This window comes from Agelaius tricolor, unplaced genomic scaffold, assembly GCF_023055355.1.
Source record: "Agelaius tricolor isolate 1412-34295 unplaced genomic scaffold, bAgeTri1.0.p SCAF_67, whole genome shotgun sequence".
Lineage (NCBI taxonomy): Eukaryota > Metazoa > Chordata > Aves > Passeriformes > Icteridae > Agelaius > Agelaius tricolor.
In genome coordinates, this window is record NW_027269327.1 from 1,204,833 (window position 1) to 1,220,537 (window position 15,705).

The 15,705-nt window shown below is 40.6% G+C and overlaps 1 protein-coding gene across 8 annotated transcripts in view; it reads right to left on the reverse strand.

Moving 5' to 3' along the window:
- NAV2 (neuron navigator 2) overlaps positions 1–15,705 on the reverse strand; it is a 388,804-nt gene that overhangs the window by 20,953 nt on the left and 352,146 nt on the right. For all 8 annotated transcript variants that reach the window (XM_071417131.1, XM_071417129.1, XM_071417130.1 and 5 more), the window contains 7 exons: positions 13,873–14,061; positions 6,991–7,043; positions 5,659–5,682; positions 5,475–5,549; positions 2,021–2,104; positions 1,334–1,445; positions 472–617 (listed from right to left, as the gene is read on the reverse strand). In XM_071417131.1, the coding sequence (XP_071273232.1) occupies positions 472–617; positions 1,334–1,445; positions 2,021–2,104; positions 5,475–5,549; positions 5,659–5,682; positions 6,991–7,043; positions 13,873–14,061 (683 nt within the window). The remainder of the gene's footprint in view (positions 1–471; positions 618–1,333; positions 1,446–2,020; positions 2,105–5,474; positions 5,550–5,658; positions 5,683–6,990; positions 7,044–13,872; positions 14,062–15,705) is intronic.

Here is a 15,705-nt window from a genome sequence, read left to right on the forward strand (position 1 = left end):
TAACCTGCTGCACGAGGCAGGAAGGAGCTGCATTTCACCAGACATCTTTTATGAAAAATCCTTTCCTTGGGATTTTTCCTCCTGAGAAGCTGAGAGGCCTCAGGAACAAAATGTAACCAGTGGTTATCTGCTGCTGTGGAATGCAACAGGTGCATCTGGGATTGGGCTCATGTGGTTGTTTGTAATTAATGGCCAAACACAGTCAGCTGGCTTGGACTGTCTCGGTCAGTCACAAGCCTTTGTTATAATTCCTTTTCTATTCTTAGCTGGCCTTCTGATGAAATCCTTTCTCCTATTCTTTTAGTATAGTTTTAATATAATATAGATCATAAAACAATAAATCAGCCTTCTGAAACACGGAGTCAGATCCTCATCTCTTCCCTCATTCTGGGACCCCTGTGAACACGGTCACACCATGCATGTCCTGACAATTTCACAAAAACCTCACAGAGTCTCCTACAACATACTCACCCAGTTCTTCCTCTTCTTTTTCTTGGAGTCACTGTCGATGTTGCTGCCCACGCTGGAGTGGCTGGTGGCACTGTTGATGCTGGAGACACTGTCTGAGGAGTGCTGCCTCCGGATCCGCAGGTCCGCGGGCTGGGCAGCTCCGGGACCTGGATATCAATGCAGGCAGTGTCAAAATTAGCTAGGAAATGTGATGAATGGCATTAAAAATGCAATTCTGAAGATACATTTTGGGAAACCAGCACTCTGGCAAGCCCTTATCCTAATGGATGGATTGCAGATTTCAAATCCTTGTTTCTTGTGAGGAGATTAAAATCGGAGATGCTTCAAACTTTTCCAGGACCTGGGTATCAATGCAGGCAGTGTCAAAATTAGCTAGGAAATGTGATGAATGGCATTAAAAATGCAATTCTGAAGATACATTTTGGGAAACCAGCACTCTGGCAAGCCCTTATCCCAATGGATGGATTGTGGATTTCAAATCCTTGTTTCTTGTGACGAGATTAAAATCGGAGATGCTTCAAACTTTTCCAGGACCTGGGTATCAATGCAGACAGTGTCAAAATTAGCTAGGAAATGGGATGAATGGCATTAATAATGCAATTCTGAAGATACATTTTGGGAAACCAGCACTCCGGCAAGCCCTTATCCCAATGGATGGATTGTGGATTTCAAATCCTTGTTTCTTGTGACAAGATTAAAATCGGAGATGCTTCAAACTTTTCCTTCAGCAATTTATCACAGTGTAAATAAGTGGGTTACTCTGGTCTCTGAGCAACCCTGATGGTTACATCAGCTGTTACCCAGAGGACTGAGGTCTCACTGGAGAGCCCTGGAGTCTCTGTATGTGGTGCTTGTCTCTCACCTTTGCAGTTCAGCTCAGGTGTGTTGATCACTCCATTGATGGCAGCCTGAGCAGCAGCATTTTGTTTCTTCAGGAGTTCAATTGTCTTCCTTAACTCATTCAGTTCTGAGTCCTTGAATAAGGGAAAAAACCATAGGATAGTACACAGGAGAAGAACACCAAAGAAGCTGCTTTTCCATCTAAGTTTTGATAGTTCATAGTGACTTTATGGAATACATATGTACAAGGAGGTGAAAATCAGGTTTGGGATACCTGGGGAAGCACACCCTCAATAGGGTGCAAAACAGCTTAGGTATTATGATACCAAAAAAAATGCATGTATTCTGTAATGCAGAAATAATGTCTATTCAAGCATACTGTCCAAAAACACAATGCTGCCAGTCTTGTGAGTATTCTTCTTGGTGTTTCTTTCAAACATGCCCATTTATGGATGCATTGGGATGAAATATATTACAGAAATATGCAACAATCAATAGGAATAACCTGATCAGTTGCCAAAAAATCCCAGTGCAGAAAATTAGTGTTTTATACAAATTATATTTTGCATTTTACTCTGTCACCACAAATGAGGGAGCTAAGTCAAATTGACTTATGTTTGTGACTTTTTCCCCCACACAACTACAGAAGGAGCATGGGCAACAATGCTGGGAACAGAAATGAAGACTTCCAAATGCTTTTGAAGCTTGCCTTTTGCTCTGCTGTCATGGTCAGGCTCTGCAGTCGGATTGTCATGTTCCCCAGGCTCTGCTCAAACGCTGCCACCAGGTGAGCCTGAAATCAAACCACACGGGAGGAGTCAGTTCTCTTCCCCCAAAAAGGAGTATTTCTGCAGGTATTTAATCAGTCCACCCAGTGCATGGCATTGTTTGTTGTGTAAATGGTGCAGAGAAAACAACACTGCCTAGAAAAGGCCAAATGAATAGAGCACACATTATGGAAATGCTTGCCAACAATAAAACATAAATCAAGTTTTCGTATAGAGAAGAGTAAGGCAGAAATTTCCCTCCAACTAAATCAGTACTTTCCTTTGTGGATAATTAAGGCAAAAAGATGTTGGCAGTCACAGGGGTGGAGGTTCTCCCTGTGTTTATCCCACCAGGAGAGCAGATGCTTTGTTAGATGATGCACCTGCATCTAACTCCAAGACTTCTCCCCTGTTTGAGTGCACCTTGCTTCCAGCCAAGGTCAGCTTGCTACATATCATCCCAAATTCCTGCTGCTTGGCCAATTACCCTCTTTTCTTTTCCCAAGGAAAGAAAAAAAAAATGTGCTTCCTGAGAAAAAGATTCTACATTCTTCTCCCAAGAAGCATGGAGAACACAGTGTCCATTACATGAAAGACATCAGCTAGGAATTGAAAATGACTGAGAAACAAAAGGAAGGAAAAGTAGATTGGGAAGATGGAAAAGAATGTAAGAAACTGTATTTCTACAGCCATGACATGGCACTGTTTTCTAGGTATTCATATGCATACATAACTGATCACAGGTGTATTTCAATATGTATTTGTCTCATTAGCCATAATAATCTACACTAACCATTAAAAAAATAGCTTCGTTTATCTATTAAAAATAATTCTACATGCACAATGACAAGTCAAATGGTGAAATCTTTCCAAGCAGAAAAAGATATTTTCTCACCTAAAAAATACTGAATAGCAAAACCTTTCACAGACTCATTCAGCAGCAGCACACAGTTGACTTATCCTAAATAACTGTTCTCACATTCACAAAGAAAACAAACATGAGCAGTACAATAACATGGGGATGTGCAGCTCTCATTCCCATCAGCCCCTATGAAAATAAGCAGAGCTGAGACTGTGAGAAAATGGCAAAAAGTAATTCAAAACCTAACACTACACACGTAGGAAAATCTAAATATTTATTTTAAAAACACAGAGTGCACAGCTTCTGTTGGGGAGGATGAACAGGGAACAACAAAGCTGATATTCAGGGATCCTCAGCAACACTTTTCAAAAGCAAAAAATAAATGGGCAAACAGGAGTGCATGGATTAGTAACAGATACAAACCCTTAATGCTTTGACCTGAGCCTTAAAAAACCAGTTGCTCTTTCAAAACTGGATCTTGCAATTATTCCTATCTTGAAATCATTCAGTGAGCTAAGAAAAAAAATGTAATCTCCATTTTCTATAGCGGGAGCAAAATGTTTTCAAATTCATGCCCTTGATAGCTTGAGAAGCATCAACAACTGCAATGTCTATGCAAGGAAATTCAGGAAAAAACCTGTTAACTGAAGAGATTCATTTAAATTGTCAAAGTTTTAACTGCCTTTTAAAGGAAATGTCCAAGTGTCTTAACTAACAGCATTTATTAGTCTCAATCTTTTTGGGAACAGACCCTGCCCTTTACATGGAAAAAGGATGTTCTCTGGAAAGAAGTGGCTAAAGACCGAAATTTAATAGTGGGACAGTTATAGCAACATCTCTGTTGCCAATTTATGGACAGATCAGGAAGGTCAGGGGTAGGCTCAAGTCTAAGAAGTTTAAATAGCATGAATAAAACACTGTAAGATTTTAGCAAAGTGAACTAAGCAAAAATGGAATATTATCAAAATAATAAATTATATGCTTTGTTATTTTGGGGGTTTTTGGTTTTTTTTTTTTGAGAAAAGCCCACAAGAAAAACCCACAAAAACCCAAATGACCCCAATCTAAACAAAAACATACAGGAGTGTACACTAAAATCTGTTCTCCACAAAGAGAGTGGTAGTAACCACATAGAAATTCTTGGGCAGATGAAGAGCAGCTGGGCCAGGCAGTGAGCAGCCTGTGCTGAGCACCAGCCCAGTGACCCTGAACTGTGGGAAGGAGAATGCAATAAAGCCACAGCAGAGCCAAATGAGCTGCTCAGCTGACAAGGTCTTTGTTTGAAGGACACAAGCTGGGTTATTTAACAACATCATTAAAAACCTATGCAAGAAAATCTGGCCCTGCTTTCCCACAAGTAAAAGAATCTTCTGGGGGAAAAAAAACAATTCCTGTATCCATCCCCTTTGTATTTGAAAGGCAAATATAAGATTTAACTCTTGAAAGATGTTGAAACTGTTTTCTTTTCCTCTTGGGACAGTAACTAAGTGGTTTCATTCAGCCAAAGCCCTTTTATTTGACTTCCCTGTAGTAACTGTGTTCTTAGTTTTCTGGCCCCATTTTCAAGCTGGATGAAGCACTGTGGTGCCTGGAGTGGACAGCACAGATTTCCCCTTGAATCTTTCCTGTGATGCTGCTCAGGTGAACCTGTCCTTTCCTGTCCCAAGCTTTGCACTCCCCCAGTTCCCAGAGCTGATGGACAGGGAAATCCCCTTCAAGCAGCACAAGTTCTGATGTTTATTCATTCCCATAAACCAGGATGTCAGGATGATCTGATCTGCTATTCATCTCCAGCTTATTTACTCTAGAATTGCTTATTTTCCTTGCAAGCTTCTGTGTTGCAGACTCCTGCTATCTGTGACTGCAGCACAGAACACACAAATAAACTTGTTCAGGGTCATACAGTATTGCCTCAACACCTCCTGGATTCCAAGTATTTTTCTTTCCCTGAGTGTCTTAAATTACTTATCCCTCAAATTCCAGAAAGGAACAAGCAGAAGCATTGTCTACACTGACAAAAAATCAGGTACCTCAGTTCTTCAGGCTTAACTTTAAATCAGTTTCCAAAGCCCCTTATGCCAGTATTATTTATCATGCCACATCTTTATGCAACAGAAAAACATAGTGAATTTCAGTCCAAGTTTCTATTAACTTTTATTCCTACCAATTAAAATCTTTATCTGTATCTCATCCTACCCAAATGTCAAAGCAAGACACTGTTTTTTAAAAAAAGACCCTGTCCTCAATGATCTTCTCAGGACCTTAAGATGGCTTAGACAGCTACAAAGCCAAATTCTTATTATTATAACTCAGTTTTTAAAGAAAAGTGTAAGATAATTTATATAATTTAGTAGGGCAGAGGATGCTATTTTTGGACATGTCCCACACATGCACACAGTTATTTCTTTAAACACATCAGTAATACAAACTGAATGTTATATACATGAAATCTTTTTGTCACTTCAAGGACCTGGGTGGTAATTGTTGCATTAGATGCATTCCAGGTTAATGTTTGCCCTCAGAGCTGTACTCACATTAGCAGTCAGCTGAGTTGTCAGAGCTGACACTTTTTCTTGGGATGCATCCAATTCTCTCCGCAGCTTGCGAATCTGAGGGTTTCAAGAGAGCACTTCAGTGCATCACAGCAAGGAGAAATAAAACAGCAGCACAGAGAATGCACAGTGGCACTTCTGCTTGTCAAAGAGGATGTGCTCTTACCTCTGACTGGCACTTCTCTTCAGGCTGTAAAATAAAAGGAATTATGTGAGGATATTGCAACATAACCAGCCTGACACATTGATGCAAATTATCTTTTTGTATTTCAAGAATTCTAATATGAACTCCACATTTATGGAAATTATCTTTTTGTATTTCAAGAATTCTAATATGAACTCCCTATTTTGGATTCCCTCATCCATATTCAGTCTAATTTAGTCTCCTAATTTATTTACTCTCAAGGAAAAAGAAAATAGGCTGCTGGAGGTACTTCCTTCTGCAGGAAGGAATTTGGGCTCCACCTCAGCCTGCTGACCAGTGCACCTCTGATGTCAGTCATGGAAGAGTGAGAAGTCCTGGCTCTGTCCACAAGGGACTGCAGGAGGCTCTGAGGAACCAGGACTGCCACAGAACTTGGCTGATCCTGGGCAATTCCCTTCATCCTACACTCAGCTCTCCATGGGAAGGAGGTCGCATTTTTGCATTCTAAAGTGATGTGAAAAAGAAAATAAAAAATTAAAAATTCCTCCCATTTGGGTGCTGCCAAGGCACTGTGGCAGTGAAAAAGTGGGCACACACAGCCAGCTCTGAGGATGCCAAGTGGATGCTCTGAGCATCCACTGTGGTCAGCATGACAGAAGTGTGGCTGCTATGGCCTGTTTCTAACCACAGCTATCAGCTAAGGACAAGCATGGGGTAGGAAGTCACACACTCCACTGTTTCTAAGAAAACATGCCCACTTCCAGCCACCAGGAAAATTACACCCATCCAAACACACTATTGCAGCAAGCACAGGAACCTGAAGCTCTGAGTGCTCCCCTGCTATTTTCAAACTCCAGCAAGCCTTATTTTAGGATCAGATAACCAAAATGAATACATACTTGTGGAGAAAATGTTACTGGCACAGTGACTAAATTACCTTTTTTTTAGAATCATTAATATTTGTGCATTGAAAAGTGAACTTCTTTAGTAGTAAATCATTATTATAAGGATGGGATGACTTTATTTAGCAAATTTTGGGATGCTGTAAGTAACAAAGTTAAAATCTCCTCATATCTACTAAGGTGCTTTGTAGCAAAACCTACTTAGCATGGCATAAAACACAGACTCAAAAAATCAGTGGCTGCTTTTAGGCCATTGAAGTCTGTGTTTAATGTGCTAAATATCCACAGGCATCTTCAAGAACATAAACATTCGTTTCCTAGCTAGCATTCAGAACACAGTCAAATGAAAACTGCTTTTTTCCTGCTCCTTGAATGGCAAAACTAGCACAGCAAGACCAGCCAATTCAATAATTTTGATGAATAAATACACACTTCATTTCATTCTACTCACTGTGGAATAAATAGATGATGTACTGGACACCAAAGAGAGAGAAGAACCATGCACTAAAAGAAAGAAAATAAACACAATGAATTTAAGTACACTAACCACAGGGTGGAATCATCATAAATCATCCCCTGTAAACAACCAATCTGCTGTAGAAATACTTTCACAAATTTCACCATCCATCATAAACTTAATTATATTATTGTACCAATAATGTATGGTTTGAAGCATGCATTGCCAGCTGATACAATCCATAACCTTGGATGGCAAGCTTTACCAAAAGCTGTTTCAAAATTCTCATAATACTTGTTTTTTTGGGAAAATTAGGTGTGGCCAAAACTTTACAAAAGTTTTGATGAAGGTCTGTTCAGAGATAAATATTTCTCTGGATAGTTTATATTAAAATTCTTGCAAAAGGGCTTACTCAAGACTAAAAAAACCCCAAGAAATGCAGAAGAGATTACAAAATTAAATCTAAGTATTTTTTCTTTAGTTTTAGGTGAGACTGAGGTTTGTTGGTTTTTTTTAAGCAACAGACCAAGATGGGAATGTCCTGAGGAAACCACAACACCCAGCTCCAGTGTGTAACCAGATGCTCCAAGAGAAGATGTGGAGGACCCAAGGAAAAAAAAAACATTGTCTAATTCTGGGGCTGTGAATTCTCCTCTAAATGCAGCTGTGTCTTCCTTCTGCTGACTTAAGGGAGCTGCATCAGTGCATCAATGAGCCCAATGTTCCTTTTCCCTGCAGGGTTTCTTGGTGTTTCTTTAAAGCAAGGACATTTTTTTAACAAGGCAAAGTTTGTTCTCTCATAAAAAATTAACAGTGAAAACACAGCTACAAGACTTTCTGGAAAAGGATTAGTTTCAAGCAATTTTTGCATTTAAATTCAATAAAGGACATACATATACACTGATGACCTAGATGATCTTCAGAGGTTCCTTCCAACCCCAACTATTCTGTGATTCTCAAGGTTGTTGACATCCTGATGTCTGTTACATCAGGATTTACATACAAATATAGCATTATTTCATTCTTTATTACATATTGAAAAAAGTACCTGAAGCTATTCTTTCTGTGACTGAAACATGCAAAATTACTTTCCTCTTATTTTTAGTTTTAGAAACAAATAGTACTGAACTGAAACTTTCATTCAAAATTCAGATAACTGAACACAAATCATATGAAATAGCATAAAATCATTTTTTCTTTCTCCTAAGTCCTCCAGCAAAAAAAAAAAAAAAAAAAAAAAAGTTTAGAAAAGCTGCCATTTTGCTTTAATTACCTAGAGCAATTCTACATTTGTACTAAATGGGTTCTGCTTTCCCACTGACATTATATCCTAAGGCAATACTGGAAAGAGAAGTAAACAAGGTCTAAGTCGGCTTCTGAAGGAATTTAAGATAATTTAGAGAACCCACAAGAAAGTGAAAAAAACCCCTCACATCCATTTGCTTTCTCTGGGTAATCATATTTTCAATTAAAATGATCTTTCTAGTTACACATTAAGGACTATCCTGCACTAAGAACATAAAATAAGTGGTGTGAGTCAGAGCCAGGCTCTGTCTAATGGTGTGCTCCAGCCCTGGCTGCAACCACAGCCCATGTTTGCTGAAAAGAATGAAAAGAGGAGACAGATACACAGTGATTATTCCCCAGGTACATCTTTGCACCTTCTGGGAATCAGCAGAGAGGGAAATTCCAGGGGTGGAAACTGAAGTCAGACCATTATTTTGGCTGCTGTGACCTGTCTACCATTAACTCCCTTAACTGCTACTGAATCCACTGACACATTTTGTCTGCAATGAAAAATTCTCTTGAGTTCAGAAATATAATTCTTTGCAGCTGTTTTAGACCTGCAACTGAATTAGTAAGTTCCTTGAATGCCTCCATGCCATTGTGCTAACAGAAGGAATGGATGACCAATCTCTTCATAACAAACAAAAATTCAATACACATTGCTTCAACCATCACTTTCCACACTGAAGACTTCTACTTTAACTTTATATCACAGATGTTCTGTGCTTAAGATCTCCTTCTCCCTTTTCTTTACTTGCATTTTCCCCTTAAGATTTTTAAGATGGAAAGCCCAAAGTGAGGCAATATTGCACAAGGCCACAAATGTGCAATTCAGAGAGGGAATATAATATATTTTCTGGTCTGCTTCCCTATGTTCTTCCTTGTTGAATTTTTTTCCTAATAGATATATAACCAAAAAAGAGCCCTACCAACTGGCCAGAGAGGAAACAGAAACTTTATCATGGACTTGGTCAGACACAACACAGAGTTAGCATCAGCTGGAATTTTTAAGATCACATTGGGACTTTAATACAGGAGAGAAGATGCAAAATAAGAAAGAAAAGGGGAAAGAACATATAACTCCGGGAATCCTACTCCTGCCTTGTGAAACACCAGCATCACATAGAATCATAGATTTATTTGGGTTGGAAAAGACCTCTAAGATTAGGCCAGCACTGCCAAGGCCATCAGTAAACCATGTCCCTAAGGACCACATAGACACAGGAATGGTGACTCATGTGCACCATTTGAACGTGCACATAATTTCGGATTTCTCATTTTAAGGACAACTGAGGAGTTAATATACTTGTGCAATTTCTTTTTAAAGGATCTGCAGATGGCTACTTGAAGGCTATTTAATTAGGAGCCTGAAGGCAGTTATGCTCCTGATGCAATTCCTGTTTCTTGCAGCCAGCATGCAACTGCATGCAGCCCACAAACCCAAATTAGTCTTGGAGCTATTATTTTAAAGAACTGTAAATGCAAAGGCAAGCATGTATCATTTTTAATGCTAGAAAAGAGAGGCTCTAGCTGTGATCATCTGCCCAGAGAGCAGAAAGAAAAACTGTAGCACAAAAAGGAATAACCATTTATATTCCAACGATAAAGAATTTAACTTTGCTTTTCTCTTGGAGGCTGAAGTATCAGGGTGGAGCCAGTGGCAGCCCAGCTCCTGGGGAAGACTGTTGGCTGGAAAAGTGGGGAAACTGGAGAGCCAGGAGAGCACTCAGTTTTTATGCTGTGTTTTTTCCCCAGGAGGTTCTGGTGAGTTTGGAGGCTGCTCCTGCTGGCCCTGTCTGTCACAAGAGTTACTGCAAGGCTGAGCAACCTCCCCACCTACCTGCTGTGCTGTGAGAGAACATGACTGTACTTCATACCCAGAGACAAGAGAAGAAAAGGCTTGAAAGAATAAATCCTGGCCCTGCTTTGAGGTTAATGAGAAACAAATGCCTTGTAATACTATGTGCTAGGAAATAATTAAGAAGTAGGTTGGTAAGCTTCATTTAAGACCTGGATTTGCTTCATTGACACTGGATGATTGTATAAAATCAATTTGTTCATTAACCACAAATTTAAATTTCTCTAATACTTTAAAATCTATTCTCTCAGGGTGAAGGCAAACCTCTGCTATATTCAGAAACACTTAACCACTTAGACCCTGAGAAATAAGCAGGAGCTATAAGCAGGTTAGCTTAGTAGTAAGCCTTCTCTTAGTAGTAAGCCAGGGAAATGAGGGAAGGCCTTTCTCCTGAAGACAAAAATACAGAGACTACACCTACACATTCAATCCATATGGTAAAATATTATTATCCTTTTAGGTGTGAAAAATTGAGGAAACTCTGAAAGGGATCTTCAGCATGTCCCTTGTAGGGTCAAATTAGTTCCTCAGATACAAAAGTGGTATTTTCCAACCACTTTCAAGTCCATTACTTAGTGGATATTTCTTGGACTTCATTTTTATTACTTTTTTCAAATTAATAAAAAGCACTTCATAGAACATTTCACCTAAGTCTTTTCAGATTTTCCTTTTCTTATTTTTTTTTTAATGGTTTGTCTTCAAACAGGCAATACTTATTGAATGTTTATCCAAACCAGGCTCTCTGCTGGACAAGAACTTCTGAACTACACGAGAGAGTTTAACCTCCAATGTGCCAAAATGGACTTGCTGCAATCTTGAGCACAGTTAAAAGACTAAGGCTACAATTTTTTGGAGGTTGTCTTCAGTAAAACCCAAGCAAATTTTGCTGCAGTAGCTCTTCTGGTAAATCACTGAAGTGTAACACAGATACAGAGACTCAAATTCCTTCCCAGATTATACTGACTGACTGGGCATCTGGCAGCCTTTGACTGTTTCTGATCATTCAGCTTTCTGAGAGCAAACAAAGGTTAATTCCTGCAATGACCCAGCTTTTAGCTCTGTAGCACTATTATAATAATTTTCAACCCCTAATAAAAATCCTTAGCCACAGACCTCTAAAATACAATAAAATGTACTGAAGTTAGACTGACTAAATTCAATAACCAATTAATTAATTAATCTTTCCAGAGACATATCCAATACATATTCTCTACCTTCTCCAATGGCAAAAAACCATGATGGGATAGCCAGAATCTCCAGGAAGACACTTTGCAGCTCTCAAAGGTTTCTGCAAGCACTGAAGTGTGGCTCCCATGCAGGCCTGGTTCTTGGGGAGCAACAACCATGGGGCACTGGTATTAACAGTGCTGAGTAAGAGCAGGTCTCCAGAAGCACAGGAAAGAGCCATCTAAGGCTTGTGTGGCCTGTGAAGTGCCATCAAGATCCTCCCAACCCTTGCCAGAAAGGAGATTTAAGACTCAAAGGGTTAACGTTGAAAATGTTTCCTATGAAGCCCTCCATGCTTGACTTTTCAAAGTGCAATGCTTGAGGATTTCAATGTGTGCTCACAGCTGCTCCTCCTACAGCTGCAAGGATGCCTGATCAGGAGCAACCAAACTAAACATTCCTTTCTAGGTAAATGCTTTTTCTTACTATATTTACATGGGTTCTTTTTATCAGGTGTGGTTACATATTTGAAAAGATGATGCAGCACTAAATAGACAAGCCTAGATGTTTCAAAGAACTACTCAATGCCCTTTGGAATATCTGTTGTATCAAGCCAGGACATTCAGCAGAAATGAAAAGCAAAGGCTATTTGAGTACAGTTTAAATACTGGAAAAATTACTGGGATAGAAACAGTCCAACTGATATCACTTATCTATACTATAAGCAGAAATGTGGAAGTGCAAGTTCAGAATACCCCTAGTGAAGAAACACTGATGTGCTGACTCTAAGCTTGAAATAGTCGTTCTGAGAGCACAAAAAATTAAGCACAGGATATGTTTAAGCCATTTCTTGAACAGTCAAGGTCTAGGTAAAACACTTATTTCCTGTGTCAGACCAACACAATCACTGAAAAAACATCATTCTCTCTGTCATCATTCACATCTGTCTCTGTGACCAGTGACAGGACCCAAGGGAATGTCCTGAAGTTGTGTCAGGGAGGTTCAGGTTGGATATCAGGAAAAGGCTCCTCACCCAAAGGGTGACTGGGCACTGAACAGGCTCCCCAGGGAAGCAGTCACAGCAGCAAGGCTGGCAGAGTTTAAGAAGTGTTTGGACAACGCTCTCAGGCACATGGGGTGATTGTTGGGGTGCCCTGGGCAGGGCCAGGAGTTGGATTTGAGGATCCCAGTGGGTCTCTTCCAACACTCTGATTCTACAATCAGAACAGCCACAAACAGGACTATGGTTTTAGCTACCACTGAGAGCTCCACACTGAGAAAGCTGTGTTTGAACAGAGAAGTGCCCAGTTCCCGTGCAAAGGCCACCCTCTGTGTTCTGGACACTGAGCATTTTAGACTTTCTGTGCTGACAGACTGACTCCCAGGAGAGCACTGTATTTGACCTGAGGCCATGGAAAAGGCTTCAAAAATTGATTGATAGCACTGGGATTACAGGTGTGTAGTTGATTGGAAGTGTGTAATATCACAGGGTGGGAAAACATAGAGTTTGGGGTTTTAGAATATGGTAATATATATATATAAAGTAAAATGGAAGTTTTAGGGCAGAGGCTGATGCTTCTTCTTTACCTTCTTATTCCTTCCTCTTCCTGGGTTTGGGTGGTATTTTGTAATTGCACAGAAAATTCCACATTGCAGACTTTGAGTGATTAGTCACTGGGTTAAGAGTGAAAATAATTTAGGTGTCATTTCTTAATTGGACAGGTTAGCCTTAAAAGACATTGTACAGAAAGATAGATAGCCATTTTGTAGCTTGTTAGTAGAACACTGCAGAACTCAACTTTCGGGTTTCTGTGGTTGAGGTGACCCCAAGGTATTAAAAAGTCTTTTTTTTCTTAGCCTTGTGACTGAAGAAGTCGAGATTAGTTGGTTTTGTTTTTCAAGGCTGTTTATTTTCTTTTCTATGACATTCCTTCTCTGACCTGCTGAGATCTGTCCAGCAGGTTGGGCTGTGGCACAGTCCCTGCCCTTGGGGTGGTGTTGGCTTTTTATACTAAGAACCATGTTTACTTTATTTACAATAATTTCCCAATACCCATCACCTCTGTTAGACAGTCTGTCTCTACCCTAAACCAATCCAGAAGTGCCACCATCACAGCAGACGATGGAGGACAAGAAGAAGGAGAAGGACAGGACACGCCCAGATTCCTCCATCTTGCCTCTTGAACCCTCATTCTAAAACCCCAAAATTCTACTTTTCCACCCTGTGACAAATTCACTATCATTCTACTCAAACCCTTGTGGCTTGTATCTCCTCACACAAAGTTGGCAATTTTCTCCGTGGGCTAAAATGGAAGGCAAAGGTGTCTTTGACTCCATGCCAAGATTTTTGAGCTCTTTGCCAAGGTCTGGAATCACCCAGGGCAGCCAGAGCAATATCCTGGGTCCTGACAACGACTTGTAACACAGACAAGAAACAATAAACACCCTGAGTGCGAACACGGAGCACCGTCTGTAGCGCCTCAACCGCGACCTCGGCAGAGGCAGAAGAAGCAGCCAAACCCCGGCCCCCGTGAGCACGCCCAGCCCCGCGGGCCCGCACTGACCCTCCTCGAAGCCGTCGCGGAAGGAGCCGGAGCGGCTCATGGTGCGGCTCTTGTCGTCCAGGGACACGGAGCTGTTGCGGAGGCGCGTGTCGCCGTAGGGCTCGTAGGGGCCGTCGGCGTTGGACAGGCTGTGCGTGCGCAGCATGCTGGGGTTGGACAGGCTCATCTGCGCCGCGCTCGTGGGGCTCGCTGCAAAGCAAGCAACAAACACACGCGTTGCTGCGGCGGTTTGCGGGCAGTCCCAATGTGGGAAGAAACGAGAGTCTTGATGAATCTTGACCCCGTGTTTCAGAAGGTTGATTTTATTATTTTATGATATATATTATATTAAAAGAGAATGATATATTAAAGCTATACTAAAAGAATAGAAGAAAGGATTTCATCAGAAGGCGGGAAAGGAAAGGGGAAAGGAAAGGGGAAAGGAAAGGTTCAGGAAAGGAAAGGGAAGGCTAAGGGAAGGTTGGAAGGGGAAGGGGAAGGGGAAGGGAAAGGGATCTTGTGACTGACCAGACAGTCTGAGACAGCTGGACTGTAGTTGGCCATTAATTAGAAACAACCAGATGAGACCAATCACAGATGTGTTTTGCAGAGATAAACAAAACTGTACAACTTTGTGAAAGTTGTAAAGCCGGTATGTTTATTACAGCGCTGGACGCATGTGGAGATTACTGTCTTTAAAGGACATGTGTACTTTTGGGGATGTCAGGTGTTTTTTTATCTTCTTCTTAAATACATATACATACAATTTTACAATAGTTTCATACATATTCATTTTTACTAATTCTGCATGACATTTGCTGCTAGTTCTTCTTTATCAGAAATAATTTCTAGGTCAGGTTGACCTGCTCTTACAGCAGTCTCTGTCCCTCTTTATCACTCTTTGCCTCTCTCTCCCTTATCTCTGTCTTTCACTGAAGCAGTTTCTCTGAGCTTAGGCTTTTGCAGTCAGGCTAAATAGCTATGTTTTCAAATTATAGACTCAACTCAAAGACGTACATTTCACTTAAATCAAAATGGATTTCTACTCTGGAGAATTTCTACTCTGTCTTAGATGCACCTGTTGCATTCCCCAGCAGCAGACAATTATCGTTTACATTTTGTTCCTGAGGCCTCTCGGCTTCTCAGGAGAAAAATCCTGGGAAGGGATATTTCAGAAAATATCATAGCAACACATAGTCACTGTCACGCTATCTAAGAAATCCCATCGCCAGGATTTCTTCTCCTGGGAGGATGAGAAGTCTCAGCTTCTCCATCTTTTGCCTGCTCTGGAATGTGGGCTGGAGATTGTTTAGCCAAACATGTGAATTGTTTTTAATTAATGGCCAACCACAGTCCAGCTGTGTCAGACTTTCTGAGTCAGTCACGAGCTTTTATTATTCATTTTTGTTAAACCTTCTGATGTATGCTTTCTCTTTCTTTAGTATAGTTTTAGTATAGCATTCTTTAATATAATATAGTGTCATAAAATAATAAATCAACCTTCTGAGAACATGGGAGTAAAATTCTCATCTCTTCCCTCGTCCTGGGGACCCTCACAAACACCACACACACCCTTAGTGCCACCAACACGGCCTCTCCTGTTCTCTGTCATCCTCCACCAGCAAAGGTGCTTCCCCCCCGCCCTCCACTTTAAGACACAAATTTTTGTCCAGGCACCATTGGTTTTCCAGTAAGGGGTATGCAAACAAGGCTAGTGGATGTGAAAACTCAAGTCAAATAAGGTCATTTTAAAAACTGTCTGTGTGTCCATAATGTCCATGTGTCCGTAATTCCACAAACAAGCTGAGTCACCTCACTAACACCTCCCAGGCATGGGAGAATGAAAGAAAATTA